Raw genomic sequence first — 15,470 nt, 5'->3', positions numbered from 1 at the left:
TTTTCTCTTTAATGGTCATGCATTTAGCTGCTTTTAATTCTCCTGATAATTTAAATACATTTTAAAACTTTTTGTATGATATGATTTTTTAAAAAGCCGTTTGAACTTTTGTAAGCTTCCTTGTGTCCCAGACTGGGGAAAAGACAGAATATAAATAAATATATGATAACAACAATAACAACAGCAACACCTTGCCAAGAAAAGCAGAAAGAGAATGTTCTATGAAAAAAGAAATACACATAGACATACCTAATTTGAACAGTTTATATATACAATGCCCTAAATGCAACTTTTCTTGTGACACAGAATTCATTTTCAAAACACAAAAAGTATACATAATCCTGGCTTCGACCCAGGCACTCTGACTACAAAGCCTGGCACTGAGGAAAGATAAAACCTTTTAAGGGTAGACAAGCTGCCTAGTTAGCTTTCTTTCACTTTTTTCCCCTCCCAAATCATAAACTCTTTCCATTTCATTTATGAAGAACACTACAAATTTGCTATGCCCTTACCAAAAACAAACCAAAATAAATGGTCATCCCATCTGTACTACACACGTTGCCCGTATGGAGCGGACCATGGTAACCATTGCCTGCTATTCAGCTGTTAAAGATGAGAAGTCTTTCAGATAAAAAAAAAGTGGCAATTTTGCAATTCAGCACCACAATGCACTACAGACGTCAACCAGGTCTAATCTCTGAGAACCCCCTCAAAGCAAAACACCAAGTATGCTTTCTATGGTTAAGAAAATAGTTCAAACTAGAGGTGGAGGACATTGAAATAGTTAAAGATTTCCCATATGTTGAATCAACCACTGATCACAATGGAGATTGTTGTCAGGAAATCAGAAGACTATGACCACGAAGGGCAGCTGTGAAAGAACTAGACAAGATCCTAAACTGCAAAGAAATATAACTGAACACAAAAGTTAGGGTAGTCCAAGCTATTGTATTCATCCTCATCATTTATGGATATGAGAGCTGGACAGTGAAGAAAGCATATAGAAATCAACTCATTTGAGATGTGCTGAAGAAGAGTGCTGAGGATCCCGTGGATGGCCAAAAAGACAAACAAATGGGTTCTTGAACGGCTCAAGCCAGAACTCTCCCTGGAAGCCAAGATGATCAAATTGAGGCTGTTGAATCTCTTAAGGAGAAGACATGACTCACAAGAAAATGCAATAATACTAGGAAATGTGGAGGGCAGTAAAAAGCGGAAGACCACATGCCAGATGGATGGACTCAATCAGGGAGGGCATGGGACTGAAATTACAAGACCTAAGCATAACGGTAGAGGATAGGTGGGCTTGGAGATGTTTCATCCACAGGGTTGCCATGAGTCAAAGTCAACTCAAGGGCAAGCGCATCTATTAGAGCTTTTTGGCCTTGCTATGCCATAACACTAAGGGAGGAAGGAGCCATTTCATGGCGGGAATGGTGGAGAGACAGAGACAGACATTACGGGTGTTTCATGTCACCGCTCTTCTTATTCCACCACTTGAGGCAGATGCTTCACACTGCCTAAGGAGAGGGCCAGCCATTGTTGTTGATGTTGTGTGACTTCAAGTCGTTTCTGACTTATGGCAGCCCTAAGGCAACCCTATCATGAGGTTTTCTTGGCAAGATTTGTTCAGAGGAGGCTTGCCACTGCCTTCCCCTGAAGCTGGGAGAGTGTGACTTGCCCATAGTTTCATGGCCAAGCTGAGAATTGAACCCTGGCCTCCAGAATTGTAGTCCAGTTTAAGCTGAGATGTGCACTTGAAATACAGTACATTGGGAGGGATACACACACACACACACACACACCTACACACACACCTACACAAGTATTACCTGAGAATACATATTCAAATGCAAAAGGTTTGCCTCATAAATATGTCAAGAATGTTGCTAAGGGAGAAGCACATAAAACCATAGAAAAGGACAGGAAAGTTGTGGAAATGAAGGGCATTACGTCAGCACTGCTGATTCAGGGGTCTACATCAGAAATGCTCAGACAGAAAGTCTTTTTAAGAGATGAGTACAAATCAAGTCAGAAAAAAGAGGTAGAAAATCATAGATGGCCTACTGGTTAGCTTGACTATTATATTGTGTGGTTCAATTGGTTGATAAAGGAATGTTACACAATGAAAAACAGAAAGCAACATGATCTGTCATGGAATCACAGATTTGGAAGGGACCATCTAGGCCAGGAATGGTTAATTTCCCTGTGGGAGAAGACTGGCCTGTTTCTAGCCCATTGGGGACTGTTGCAGTTGTTGTGTGCCTTCAAGCAGTTTTCAACCTATGGCGACCCTATCTTGGGTTTTTCTTGGCAAGAGGAGGTTTGCCACTGCCCTCCCCTGAGGCTGAGAGAGTGTGACTTGCCCAAGGTCACCCAGTGGGATTCATGGCCGAATCAAACACAGGTCTCCAGAGTCATACTCCAACACTCAAACCACTATGCCATGCTTACTCCATCTGGGGGCTATACCACTATGGAAATTCTCAAAATTCAGGACCAAGGACAGTAGTTCAGGAGGCTGCCAGACTGTCATCCAACACCAGTGGTTCCTGAACTTTGTTCCTCCAAGTGTTTTGGACTTCAGCTCCCAGAAGCCCCAGCCAAAACATCTGGAGGACCACAGTTTGGGAACCACTGTCCTACACCATAGAGCGAGAAGCCTTTGGTTCTCCAGAGTTTCAGCCCACCTAACCTTCTGCATGCAAAACCCTCTGCCCTGCCTGGGAAAGGGATTCAGGCAACAAGATGGTGGGCAATTTTGGGAATCCTCCACATTTGATTGCCGAACAGGATGTTGAATATTTATTTATTTTGTCCCCACCTTTCTACTCGTATCAGAAGAAAAAGTGCAGCAGTGGGAGATAGGGTGGAAGAATACTACAAAAGCCAGATGTTGGAGCCATGGGCTCTACTCTCAAGATGGAGAGGACAGACAAATGTAATGATTTGCCCCTAGCTGTTACAGGTATCAAGTTTAAGTGAGGGAAGGGAATTTTGGCCCTCCAGGATTCATGGAAAGACATGACTTGAACTCAGGGCTTTCAAAGTTGAAAGCCATAGGTGGTGAACTTTTTGCCCTTCAGAGAATTTGACCTGTAAAATCCCACCAGCCCCACTCAGCACAGCGAATGGCATGAGATTTAAAGGAGATGTGATCCAAAAGATCAGAAAAAGGCCCCCCAGCTCTGTGGTAAGACCTTTTAATCCAGCTTGAAAAAGCAAAAGATGGGGAGCTGGTTTTGAAAATACAGTCTGAATATCTGAAAAGATAAAGTCTTGTCTCTTTTATCTCAGAATTTTGGATAGAACGTTATGTCAACAGGCAGCTAGCGGGGGGAAATTAAGAGTGCAAGAACAGGAAAACCTAATGGATCAATTTATCTAGTCCAGGATTTTGTTCATATAGTGGCCAGTCAAATGTCCACATGAAGAAGCCCAAAAGAAAAGCATGACTACAGTGCCTTCTCACTTTGTGCTTCCTATCCTACAGAAACATATAGCTTCTCGTATGGAAGGGAATGTCTATCCATTGTGCCTTATGGGAGATTCATAACCTGTCCAGTCATCTTTTAAATTCTCAAAGATGGTGGCCATCCCTGCATCTTATGGTAGCAAATTCTTTTTTTTTTAAACTGTCTGCAGTGGGAAAAAGTCCTGTCATTTATCTGTTCCTAATCTCCCACCATTCAGCTTCAGGTAATGACTCTTCACACCTAATAATGCCAAAATTATATACATCTCTTGTATCTCTCCCTTTAAATTATCTCTGTTTCTAAACGAAGCCACCCCAAAGTTGTAATCTTTCCTTACACAGAGCGTTACTCCACCTTCCACATCATTTTGACTGTATTTTCTGCCCATTCTCAGCTCAACAAGACCCCTTTTGCACTGAGGTGGACAGAACAGTATTCCAAATATGGCTGCATTTTACGGCCTTTCTCAACCTTTTTACCCTGGATTACCCTGGATTGAAATAATTTTCAAGTCTGAGGGAACCCATGCATAAAGTTATTCTATCTTTATAATAAATTTTAACTGTATTATTTTAATCATGACCCCTGGTGAGGAATCCTGGCTGAGAAACCCCGGTGTAAAGTCATTATGACATCGGCCATTTTATTTTTAAGCCTATTCTTCATGAATCCCAAAACAGAATTTGTGTTTACCCCATTTTTTTCTTTTACACCAGGTACAAACTGGGTCAATATTAAATTGTCCACAACCACAAAATCCTTTTCTTGGTCAATGGCTACCATTAGCATATATGAGGTTGGAGTGGCAGTGGGTTTGCTCAAATACACATCACTTTAGGTTTACTCACACTGAATTTCACTTGTCATTTTGAAGCTTCCTCTCCATCTTGAGTATGTCTATGCTACACAGTTCTATTCAGCTGAATGCCACTTTGACCATCATCAATCCATCCTATGGAATCCTGTAGTTTGTAGTTTGGTGGTATTGTTTTGTGCCTTCACATCATTTCCAATTTATGGCGACTCTAAGGCGAACCTATCCGAGGGTTTAATTGGAAAGATTTGATTAGAGGACATTTTTATTAGGCTGAGAGCATGTGATTTGCCCAAAGCCACCCAGTGGGTTTCTATGTCCAACTGGGGATGCAATCCCTAGCCTCTCAGAGTGATAGTCAAACACTCAAACCACTACACTATGTTGGCTTTCTGTAGTTTGGTGACATACTTAGAACTCTCTGTTACCAAGCTCTAATCAATTCCTCTAAACTACAGTTCCCAAGATACCCAAGAAAAGGGATTAAGGACTGAATCAGTTTGATTCTATAGTGGAGACAGGCACCTTAAAGCTTCAGTTTAAATCCAGATCTTATGGCTAGAATCCACAACCTTTTTGTATGTGTGTTAGTTCCTTTTAAGGGTTTTCCCTTTTCTTTCTCCCTGTGCTTTGCTTAACTTCCAGGATAATGACATGTTTGGAAGAATTCAAAAGCTTGCTCTTAATTGTGAGACTTTGGTTGCTCCCAGTAAAAGTAATGCCCAACTGTACATTTTTATAAAGTACTTTTGGATGGATCAACACATTGAGCTCTGGCCAGCTAGACCCAAACAATAAACCAATAATCCAGCATTCTGCGCCAGACACAAGAACAGCAAGATGCTTCCAGGAAGCTCAGAGACAGACCATGAAGGCCACATCTGCTGCTTGGGTCAAGCTGCTGGTACTCAGAGGTACACTGCTACTGAAGGTGGAGGATCTATTTAGCTATCACACTGCTAAAGGTCAGCTGGGACATGCATTACTACAAAGAGGCTAAAAACAGCTGGTCTTATGCTTTGCTTGAGGCTGCTTATGATAAAATGTGAGGGCCTCTGTTCTGCACTAGGCTTTGCTCCTAAAACTAACTGGCAATATACGCCTGAAATCTTACTTCCATCCCTCTTGCTAACCTATTTTTTTCTCCCAGCCTACCTCTATTTTCCAAACCCACCAAACTAATCCTATTATTATCCTTCCCTATTCTCACCTCCTGCCTGCACAGTTCAGGCCTCCCGATTCCAACATCTTAGGGACTAGCACCCTTTTCTAGAAGTATCACAATGGACCTATATACGACCAGGACAGACTAAATCATAAGAAAACAGGACAGGTAGCAATCACAGAGGTGACACCCTGCCCAAGCGGCTGCTCGGCCCCTGCTCAGCAGCTTCCCAAGAATTTCCCACGCCATAACTCTCAGCAGAATGCATTCTCTGATGTGTAGTCAGGGTGGAGTGAGTGCTGAAGCTCCTTCCACATTCATTGCAGATATAAGGGGTATATATCGAGTGTGTCCTCATGTGTCTTGTAAGCTTTGAGCTGGAAATGAATCTCTTTCCACACTCAGTGCAACCGTACGGCCTCTCCCCTGTGTGGACTCGTTGGTGGGTGTTGCGAGTGGATAGGTGGCTGAAGCTTTTCCCACACACATTGCAGAGGTAAGGCTTCTCGCCCGTGTGGATTCTCTGGTGTTTGCTAAGATTCGAACTGTAACTAAAACTCTTGCCACATTCAGGGCAGCTGTATGGTTTCTCCCCTGTGTGGACTCTCAAGTGTTTGGTGAGATCTGAATTCTGCTGGAAGCATTTCCCACAGTCTGGACAGCCATAGCCATACGGCATCTCTTCCATGTGGATTCTCTGGTGAGTGACCAGGCCTCGGTGTTGGCTAAAGCAAGCCCCGCACTCAGAGCATACATAGGGCATCTCTCCAGTGTGGGTTCTCTGGTGGATGAGAAGGTTCGACCGCTGAGCAAAACATTTTCCACACTCTGGACACTGATGCGGCTTCTCGCCGGAGTGAATTCTCTGGTGTTTGAGAAGGTTGGAGCTCTGGCGGAAACACTTCCCACACTGAGGACAAGGGTAAGGTTTCTCCCCTGTGTGGATTCTACGGTGAATAGTGAGGCTGGAGCGCTGTGTGAAGTGCTTCCCACAGTCAGGGCATTGATGGGGACTCTCAGCTGTGTGGACTCTTGGGTGTTTAATGAGGGCTTGGTTCTGATGGAACATTTTCCTGTTCTCGGGAATTTGGAGGAAGCTCTTTTGACTCAGCTGACTTCTTGTAGGACTTTTCAGACCATTTTCTGTTCCACGGATCACTTTCTTCTCCCCATGGTCACTCCTGGAATCACTTGTATCTGAAACAAAAAGGTGGGAGAAATCTTTAAATTTTCCAAGAAAACTTAGTGCCAAGGAGAAAGAAACTCATATAAGCATCAGAGATGCTCTGTTCATAATGGCTGAGGAATTCTAGGATTTGTAGTAAAAAAAAGTAACTTTTCTAAGCTCTGAAAAGGAACAAAGGGCAGAATGAACAGACCCCAAGAACACATGCCTCAAGCTTTAAATCCTACCTAAGCTTACTTGGTGTTATTCTCTTTCACTATAGACTATAGACTTGGAAAGAAGCCCAGGTGTATCCTTATGTAGCATAGCATATTTACATATTTTGCATAGCATAGCACAGCATAGTATAACATCTACTTGCTATGCAGTGGTCAGGGAAGTACACCCATTCTTGTGGAAATGGTCAGCCAGAGTCTAAGCTTTACTATGTCAATTGCAAATAAAGTTTCTTCTACTACTCCAGCCTTCCTCAACCCTGGTCCTATGGACAGTCTGAACAGTCTCCCCCTAGGCCCCCAGCCCCCCCAGAAGAGCTAAGGAATGTTGGGGGATGGGACAGCTGCCACACTGCAAAATTAATGCAGTTTGACACTGCTTCAACTGTCATGGCTCCATCTTATGGAATCTTAGGATTTGTAGTTTATTGTGGCACCATAGTTCTCTGACAGAGAAGACTCAATATCTCAAAAAACTATAAATTCCAGAATTCCATAGCATTGAGAAATGTCGGTTAAAGTGGCGTCAAACTGCATTAATTCTGCAGTATAGATACAACATGTGTCAGAAAAAATCTGCATGGCATCTGGTTGGGGAAGGAGGCTTTATATAACAAACAAACTCAGCCCTATAGTAACTGCAGTACAGATTGAGTCTACCTTATCTGGAATTCCAAACTGTGAAATATTCCAAAATTGAGATATTGACACCTTTGTTTTCTGATGGTTCAATGTACACAAATTTTGTTTCATTGACAAAATTATTAAAAATAACATTTATAAAATTACCTTCAGGCTATGTGAATAAAGTATATACAAAGCACACATGAATTTCATGTTTATACTTGGGTCCCATCTCCAAGACATCTCATTATGTATCTGTATATGCAAATATTCAAAAATCTGAAAAACTCCAAAATCCATAACATTTTTGGTCTTAAGCATTTTGGATAACAGAGACTCATCTTTTACCAAGATGCTCATAGTGAAAACCAGTGGACCCATTCCGCATGGCACTTTCCATAATGTGTGTTGACTATGTTTCTATCGACACCCACCACTCGATTTTACTGTTAGTGAAGTGAAGAGAACAACAAATTCAGTGGGAAAGGTAAGTGCCAGAGACTGGATCCACTTTAAGGAACAACAATGAACATGTCCTAAGGTTGGGAGTGAGGCACGAATACTTACCCAGAACTCTTGAGCCTTCATGTTTCACTTCTCTGCAGATCCGCTTCAGTCCAGTGCCAAAGGGAGATGGCTTCACCTCGGACCTGCTTGCAAGCCGAGCTTCCAGTATCTGAAACACAGATTGTGTATTAATTATACCATGCCCCAACCCAGTATTTAGAGTGTTGGTTCTGGGAGTCACCAATAAACATCCCCCAACGATTCCCCATCACGAAGAGGAGAGGCCAAGGGCTGGATGTATGCAGGCCCACACATTCACACAGACTTCCGCTTGCCAGAATTTCAATGAGTATTGACCACAAAGTTTCATACCTTTCTTCCAGTAATAAGGGTTACAAATTTGTTCTTTGAAAGAAAAGAAAAAAATAGGGGAAGGTTAATTTTAGATTCTCTTACGTTTTCTCATATTTAGCCCAGGCCAAGAAAGAAGATAGGGGAATAGCAGACATTGTACAGTGGGCCCTTGGTATTCGCAGGAATCCCCGTGGATACTAAAATCCATGGATGCTCAAGTCCTATTATTATTATTATTATTATTATTATTATGCTTTATTTATATAGCGCTGTAGATTTGCACAGCGCTGTACATACAAACAATAAAATAGATAAGAGTAAACCTGCCCATAGCGTACAATCTAAGAAATAATAGCATAATACATATAAATAATACATAACAATACAGGAAAGAGTTCAATAAAACAGGCAACGTCAAATAGCAAATAATAGTCACACAATGCCTGGGAATGCTGCTCTGAACAGAATGGTCTTCAACTTAGTTTTGAAACTGTTTAAAGAAGTGAAGACTCATGTTTCTTGTGGGAGAAGGAGGTTCCAGGAGTGAGGGGCAGCAGGTGAGAAGGGATAAATCCAGAATGGGGCAGAGAAAATCCTGGCCTTAGACAGCAGACCTTGTCTACCAGAGCGGAGGGCCTGAGTGGGAAGTGAGGAGAAAGAAGATTTGATAAATAAGGAGGGGCCAGCCCATGGAGGGCTTTAAAAGTCAACAACAGAAGTTTATACTGAATACAGAAAGGGAGCGAGAGCCAGTGAAGGGATGATAATAAAGGAGAGATATGGTCGGAACGGTGGGCAGATGTGATAATGCATGTAGCTGAATGCTGGACTGAAATTAAAGGACGGAGGTGAGAAAGAGGAAGCCCAGCCAGAAGGATGTTACAGTAATCAAGTCATGAGACCACTAGGGCATGGATCACAATCTTGGCAGTGGAGGCAGAGAGGTATGGTTGGATTTTGGCAATATTGTATAAAAAGAATCTACAAGCCTTGGCTGTGGTCTGGATCTGGGGGATACATGACAAAGAAGACTCAAAAATAAAACCAAGACTATGGGCTTCCTGGACCAGTCAAATAGAAATATCATCAACAGAAACAGAAAAGGAGTATTGAAGAGTAGATTTAGGTGGGAAAACAAGAAGCTCCGTTTTGGACATATTGAGCTTCAAGCATCAATGCCACATCCACTGAGAGACAGCTGCCATTAAATGCAATGGCATAGTACAATGGTACCCCTTATATAAAATGGTAAAATCAGGGTTTGCTTTTTGGAATTTATGTATTTTAAAATTATTTTCAAACCATGGCTGTTTCAATCCATGGATAAAAAAATTCATGGATATGAAGGGCTGATTGTATATGTAAACCTTTGTATTCTTGGTAGGTGGAAGAATTCAGCTTTAAAAGGCAGAATAGTTTAGTTCTAAGGGATGCCTCCTTCATGTTGGATTTTAAAGCACTTAATGAAGAGTGCACCACGCTTTTGCTATGCACTCTTTACCAAGCAGGGGTGTCAATAAGGGCGTGCAGGGTGTGTGGGCAGCACTGGGTAACACCGTAAGGAGGGGAGACACCACTGCTCCTCAAACATCGGCCTTTTGGCAAAAACGCGCTGTGGCATTTGTCTGCACCCCTTTAAAATCCTGGAGTTCGGTGAAAGAGAAGACATGAGTGGGATGTGGCTCAGTGGGCAGAGAAAGGAGAGGCCTCTGGGTTTTTTTATTTTATTTTATTTTACTACTTTTACATTGTCTTTAAAAACATCACATCTTGCCAGGTATTCATTTTAACCACATGAAACTATATACCATATATACTCAACTATAAGTAGACCTCATGTATAAGTCGAAGGCAGGTTTTTGGGGCCACAATTATGCATTTTGATATGACCCATGGATAAGTCGAGAGTAAAATTTAGGGGCATGTAATGAAGGATGTAAAGGATGAAGCAAAAGAAAATAATGCCAAAGAACTTGCAAAATTCCAGCAGGCATAACTATTTGTGCTCATGCTATTTGTGGATGAGCGAGTAGAAGGAGGTCAATGCTTCCAGGGCAGTTTAAACTCTTGGCTTTCACCAAGGGATTGATGGATGAATAAACAAAAGATTTAAAGTACAGTACTTACATTGACCCATGGATAAGCTGACTCAGGTTTTTTGGCTCAATTTTTAACCTAAATTTCTAGATTTATACGTAACTATACAGTACATGCAAATATTTTTAGGCTGTGTATGTGACATTATAATTTAAAGTTATAATTTTAATTTTGCTAGTCCTTTATGTCACAGCTGTTGCCATTACTTTTAGTGATATACGAGAAATAAGATATATGAGTAACATTAGTACAAAAACACATTATTAAGGATTTTGTATGGTGTGGTATGTGAAGAGGTCAATGGGAAGGTGACACTATGAGTTGCCATGCCAGGTGAGTCACTGTTACCGAAAGTCTAGGGACTCACCTGTTTCTCCTTCCTTTCAGCTTCTCGACGTTTCACTAGGAAAGCTTCTGCCAAGGGCACAGCTTGGGCACATGTCTCTGGGTCATGCTCCCTCACCCAGTTTTGTATTTCCTGTGGCAGGAGGGTCAGGAACTGCTCCAGGACAAGGAGGTCTAAGATCTGCTCCTTCGTGTGCTTCTCGGGCTTCAGCCAACCTCGGCAGAGTTCACGGAGTTGGCTGCACACTTCCCGGGGTCCCCTGGCCTCGTGATAGCGAAATTGCCGGAAGCGCTGCCGCTGGGTCTCCATCCGGATGGCATCCACTTTCAATATGGCTGCCTTGACTTTGGCATACTCCCCTCTGTCTTGGACACTGAGGTTGCAGTAGGCCTCCTTGGCCTCTCTGCTCAGGACTGGCAGCAAGCGAGCCAACCATTCCCGCCGAGGAAGCTGACAGGTCCCGGCCAGTCGCTCGAAGGAGGCAAAGAAGGCCCTGTTATCCCCCCATGGCACAGTGTCCTCAGTCAACTGTGGGCCTCCCCACCCCAAATGAGAGGACTGCATGGCTGCAAGGAATTCCTGCCACTGGGCTTCCCAGCGCTCATGCAATCCTTCGTCAGGTTCCTGCTTTACTTGGAGCGGTGCGGCCCAGTTGAGGAACTCCCTGATAGTCCCAACTTGAATGACGCGAGGGGATTTCCCTGCCCTTTCTGCCCTTTCTGCCCCTTCTGCTATTTTGGGGCCTGTCGGGTCATGTTCTTCCATTTTGACACTTGGGTGCCCAGGAGCAGCCTGGGCTTGGAAGCCAAACGGCTTTCTGGAACCTTCCTCAGCAGCCATTTCCTCTCAAAGAGACACAAGCAAGCCTTGGCTTTGCTGGAGTCCTGGACTTTCAGACAACCTCTCACTGTAAACTTGTAGTAATTTATCTGTGTGTCCTCCTCTCCCTTTAGAATATTGTCAGCAAAAGAGACGGGTTGCCATTGGGTTGTTATTCAGGATGCAAGGAGGAATAAGATGTTAAACAGCCGGATCAGTCGCACAACATCCTGAAGCAGCAATAGTGGTTTCACTGTGAAGAAAAAAATAAACACAAACAAAGTGAAAAATGTGGCACATACAATTCTATATTTTTGATTTTTGATTTTATTTGCATAAAGCAGACACAAGATACATGCAAGCATCTGTCTGGAGGCTAAAGGAAGCTGTGGATCATACAGATGAGGGAGCTGGAGTCCAGGGTTGCCAGAGTGAAAACGGAGGCTGGATCCTATACCTTTCATGACTATGTAGAAGCAGGAATTTCAGCAGCTGTTGTGTGTTACCTGGTTGTATAGACAATATCACATGAGCCTCATTCTCAGCGCAATCACATTAGTACAGTGCACCCTCGCCATACGCACCCTTGCCATATGCGGATTTAAGCTTCCGCAGACAGCGAGCAGCAAGGGACACAAAGGGAGCGCACCGCCATTGAAATCAATAGGACTCCAGCATATGCAAAATTTGCCTTATGTGGGAGGGCTCCAGAATGGATCCCCCGCATATGACAAGGGCAGACTGTAAAAGGAAACAGATGCATACCAGTTTGGGAGCTTTCCTTATCGCACATCCCTACAGTAGCAAGACTCAGGCTGTATTTGTCATCTATGGCCCCTTATGCTTTCTCCTGCTCCTCCTTAACCCCATCTTCCTGCCCTCTGCTTTACCCAGCATGCCTTTCTTTTCTTTTTATTTTAATGTTAACTTTTATTTGTAATACAATTTTGCAACTGTGGCAATGCAATTTAGTAAAACAAAGATGAAAGAAAAGAAAGTGGAAAAGGAAAAGAAAACAAAACCATCCTGCTCAGGAATAGCAAGGGGGAGTTGGAGAGAAGAGGAGATTGACTCTCCTTATTGCCCAAATGTTGTAACTGCTGAGGGAGGAACATATCACACCTGAAGACTAGTCGCACAGCAGTACAATTGGGAGTTTATTTATGGGTACTCCCCATTAATGAAAAGCTGTACTCACCCTACCCACACTTTGGTGGCACAGCATCAACGATTCAGGGGCAATGTTACACAATAAATATCACCAAAGAGGCTATGTGCCAACATTATTTGCAATTTTAAAAGCTGCATGTGATAATCTACTATGGCAGGAGCACAGCTCTGGTGCCACAACAAACTACAATTGCATAATTCCATAATAATTCCATAATTATTTCTGGTTATTTCTTTAATGACTTCTTTGTGTGAAAATCTTAATCACGTTTTATTAGCAATTGCGTGATTTTCATGGGATAATCCCAGTGTTTTTGTTATTTGCCATTTTCCCACATTCACAGGGTCTTTCACCCCATCCCCAGCGAATGTGGAAAGACCAGTGTACACTCGTCCCTCCACATTTGCTGGGGTTAGGGGCACAGGACCCCAGTGAATGTGGAAAAACCTCAAATAATGAAAACACTTACATTTTTACCTGAGAGAACACCTCTCTGGGAATCTCTAAGTCCTCCTCCGGTGCAACTCTGTGGTCAACATCTGTAAGAAATTGAACACAGAATTCCACTGGAGAAACTACAAATGCTTAGTGGAGCGTTCTCTCTATGAATCTCTAGGTCCTTCAGTGCAACCTTTGGTTAAAGTTGACTATACAGTTGCGCTGGAGGATCTAGATATTCCTAGAGAGAACACAAAGCCACAAATGTGAAGGGACGAGCGTACTACGTGTTAACATGTTGAAACCCAAACTCCAATGTAGAATTACTACATGAATCAGACTATATACAGGTTGAGTCTCCCTTATCTGGAATTCCAAAATCCAAGATAGTCCAAAACCCAAAATCATCCGCATGGGAGTGCCTGAGCTAGTGACACCTTGGCTTTGTGACGGTTCAATGTACATAAACTTTATGTCATGGACAACATTATTTTAACATATTATGTATAAAACTGGCTAAAGGCCAGCGTGGTGTAGCAGTTTGAGTATTGGGACAATGACTCTGAGTCCCACCTCAGCCATTTAAAGCCGTTGGGTGACCTTGGGCTAATCACACTCTCTCAGCCTCAAGAGGACAGCAATGGCAAATCCCTTCTCAAGAAACTTGCCAAGAAAACCCCATGATCGGGTCAACCTTTAGGGTCGCTGTAAGTCGGAAACGACTTGAAGGCACACAACAATAACAAAACATCAAATGCAACCCAGTGCATCTGTGGAAGCAGACTGAAGTCTACGGAAGCTCATGCTGCCAACTTCTTTCTTTCGGTTAGTCTCAAAGGTGCTACAAGATCTCTCTACGTAATAAAACTTCAAACAGTATTAGTATATAACATAATATATTATAAGCAATGACTAATGACTATGGCAGGCAAGCTGAGAAATCTTAGGGTCACCATAAATTGGAAACAACTTGAAGGCACACAACAACAGCAATATAAAAAGGGGAGCAACAGCAACAGAGATCTGTAGTTTTGTGAGACATTTGCCCTCCTCTGTCAGAGCCATAAGCTGCAACAAACTACATAGCCCAGGATTCCATAGCACTGAGCCAGGGCAGTTAAAGCGTTATCAAACTGCATTAACTCTGCAGTGCAGATGCAGCGTTAAAGTGCTTCTGAAAGATTCTTTAAGGCAAACCCCCATCTCCTTCCCCCTAAAAAACTGGCAGTAAAAAGTGAAGGCTGATCCCTTGTCCAGGCAAGAGCTTCTCCTCCTAATATCACCCCGGATCCAAACAACCCTTAAATGTACAGCCACAGGGTCCAGTGCAAGCGCTGGCAACCCTCCTTTGCTCAGGGATGCTTGCACACTTTGCAAAAATTGCTGGAGATTATTGACTCTGAAAATTGATCCTGAGGGAGCAAAGATTTATACATATATTTAAAAAGAGAGGGATGCAAAACCTTTCCATCTCTTCCCAACTGCAGCTTCTCTTTTTACAGATTCCATCTGGAGCAGCAAAGGTCTTCTTTATTTTTGCAAAGCAAACTCACCTTTCTGGATCCCTCTCTAAAGAGACACCATTCCTCTCTCCAACAAATATCACTCTTTGGAAATATGAAAGGCGATTTTCTTTGCCCCTAGGGTAGATTGGAAGAAGAAAAAAACCAGAACAGGAAGGTACATCTAGTATTTAAATCCCCCCCAAAAAAGCCTTGCACAGCCTGAGCCTCTCTAGCCAAAAAAACCCCTCTCTCTAGCTTTAACTCTTTTTCAGGGCATCATCCAATGCAAACCAGGCGCCCTCCAGAGGTGCTGGAGTGTATTTCCTATGATCCCCAGACTGGGGGAGGGATGTGCTGGCTAAGGATGATGGGTTCAACCCAGAGGTCCTCTTTTTCCAGGATAAGCTCTATATTTCAGCCTTCTCCCAGGAGGAATTCCAAAATGTCCTCCATTTTTAGCATGACTAGGAAGCAGGGATTTATATTTATATGAGTATTTTCAGCTTTTTGCTTTTTTTTGGTGATGTCCTACATCTTTCTTGAATGCCCTACATTTTATGGTGCCTTGTCCTCCTGTGCAGTTAGGAACTCTGGTCACTCTGGCTGAAGAATGAGGGAGGCAGTCTCCCTTATCTGAAATGCTAGGGGCTGGAAGTGTTTTAGAGTTTGGATTTTTTTTCAGATCTTGCAATACCACTATTTGCATATAAGGTAACAGGTCAAAGAAGAAAGTGCAACGGCATGCTTAATGCT

At 42.9% G+C, this 15,470-nt stretch overlaps 1 protein-coding gene across 1 annotated transcript; it reads right to left on the bottom strand.

The window, feature by feature from the left end:
* Window positions 1-244: 244 nt before the first annotated feature.
* LOC149320815 (uncharacterized) lies at window positions 245-14,860 on the bottom strand. The gene is made up of 4 exons (XM_089504588.1): window positions 14,766-14,860; window positions 10,806-11,856; window positions 8,048-8,156; window positions 245-6,652 (listed from the first exon to the last, which is right to left on the bottom strand). Exons 2-4 carry the CDS (start codon window positions 11,622-11,624, stop codon window positions 5,631-5,633), a joined length of 1,950 nt encoding a protein of 649 aa, XP_089360714.1. The 5' UTR covers window positions 11,625-11,856; window positions 14,766-14,860; the 3' UTR covers window positions 245-5,630.
* Window positions 14,861-15,470: the final 610 nt, after the last annotated feature.

The sequence above is a fragment of the Sceloporus occidentalis genome, unplaced genomic scaffold (assembly GCF_023333645.1).
Source record: "Sceloporus occidentalis isolate IW3139 unplaced genomic scaffold, rSceOcc1.0.p SCAF_1, whole genome shotgun sequence".
Taxonomy (NCBI): domain Eukaryota; kingdom Metazoa; phylum Chordata; class Lepidosauria; order Squamata; family Phrynosomatidae; genus Sceloporus; species Sceloporus occidentalis.
The sequence above is the reverse complement of the archived record's forward strand: the minus strand, read 5'-3'. Positions and strand labels throughout refer to the sequence as shown.

What these genes read in the sequence shown, in the direction of transcription:
- LOC149320815 (XM_089504588.1), bottom strand. Translation starts at nt 11,624, where the DNA reads ATGGCTGCTGAGGAAGGTTCCAGAAAGCCGTTTGGCTTCCAAGCCCAG. An exon ending in CTGAAAGGAAGGAGAAACAG is followed by an intron (nt 8,157 to 10,805) that starts GTGAGTCCCTAG and finishes TCTGTGTTTCAG; the next exon opens with ATACTGGAAGCTCGGCTTGC. An exon ending in TGAAGGCTCAAGAGTTCTGG is followed by an intron (nt 6,653 to 8,047) that starts GTAAGTATTCGT and finishes TTTTTGTTTCAG; the next exon opens with ATACAAGTGATTCCAGGAGT.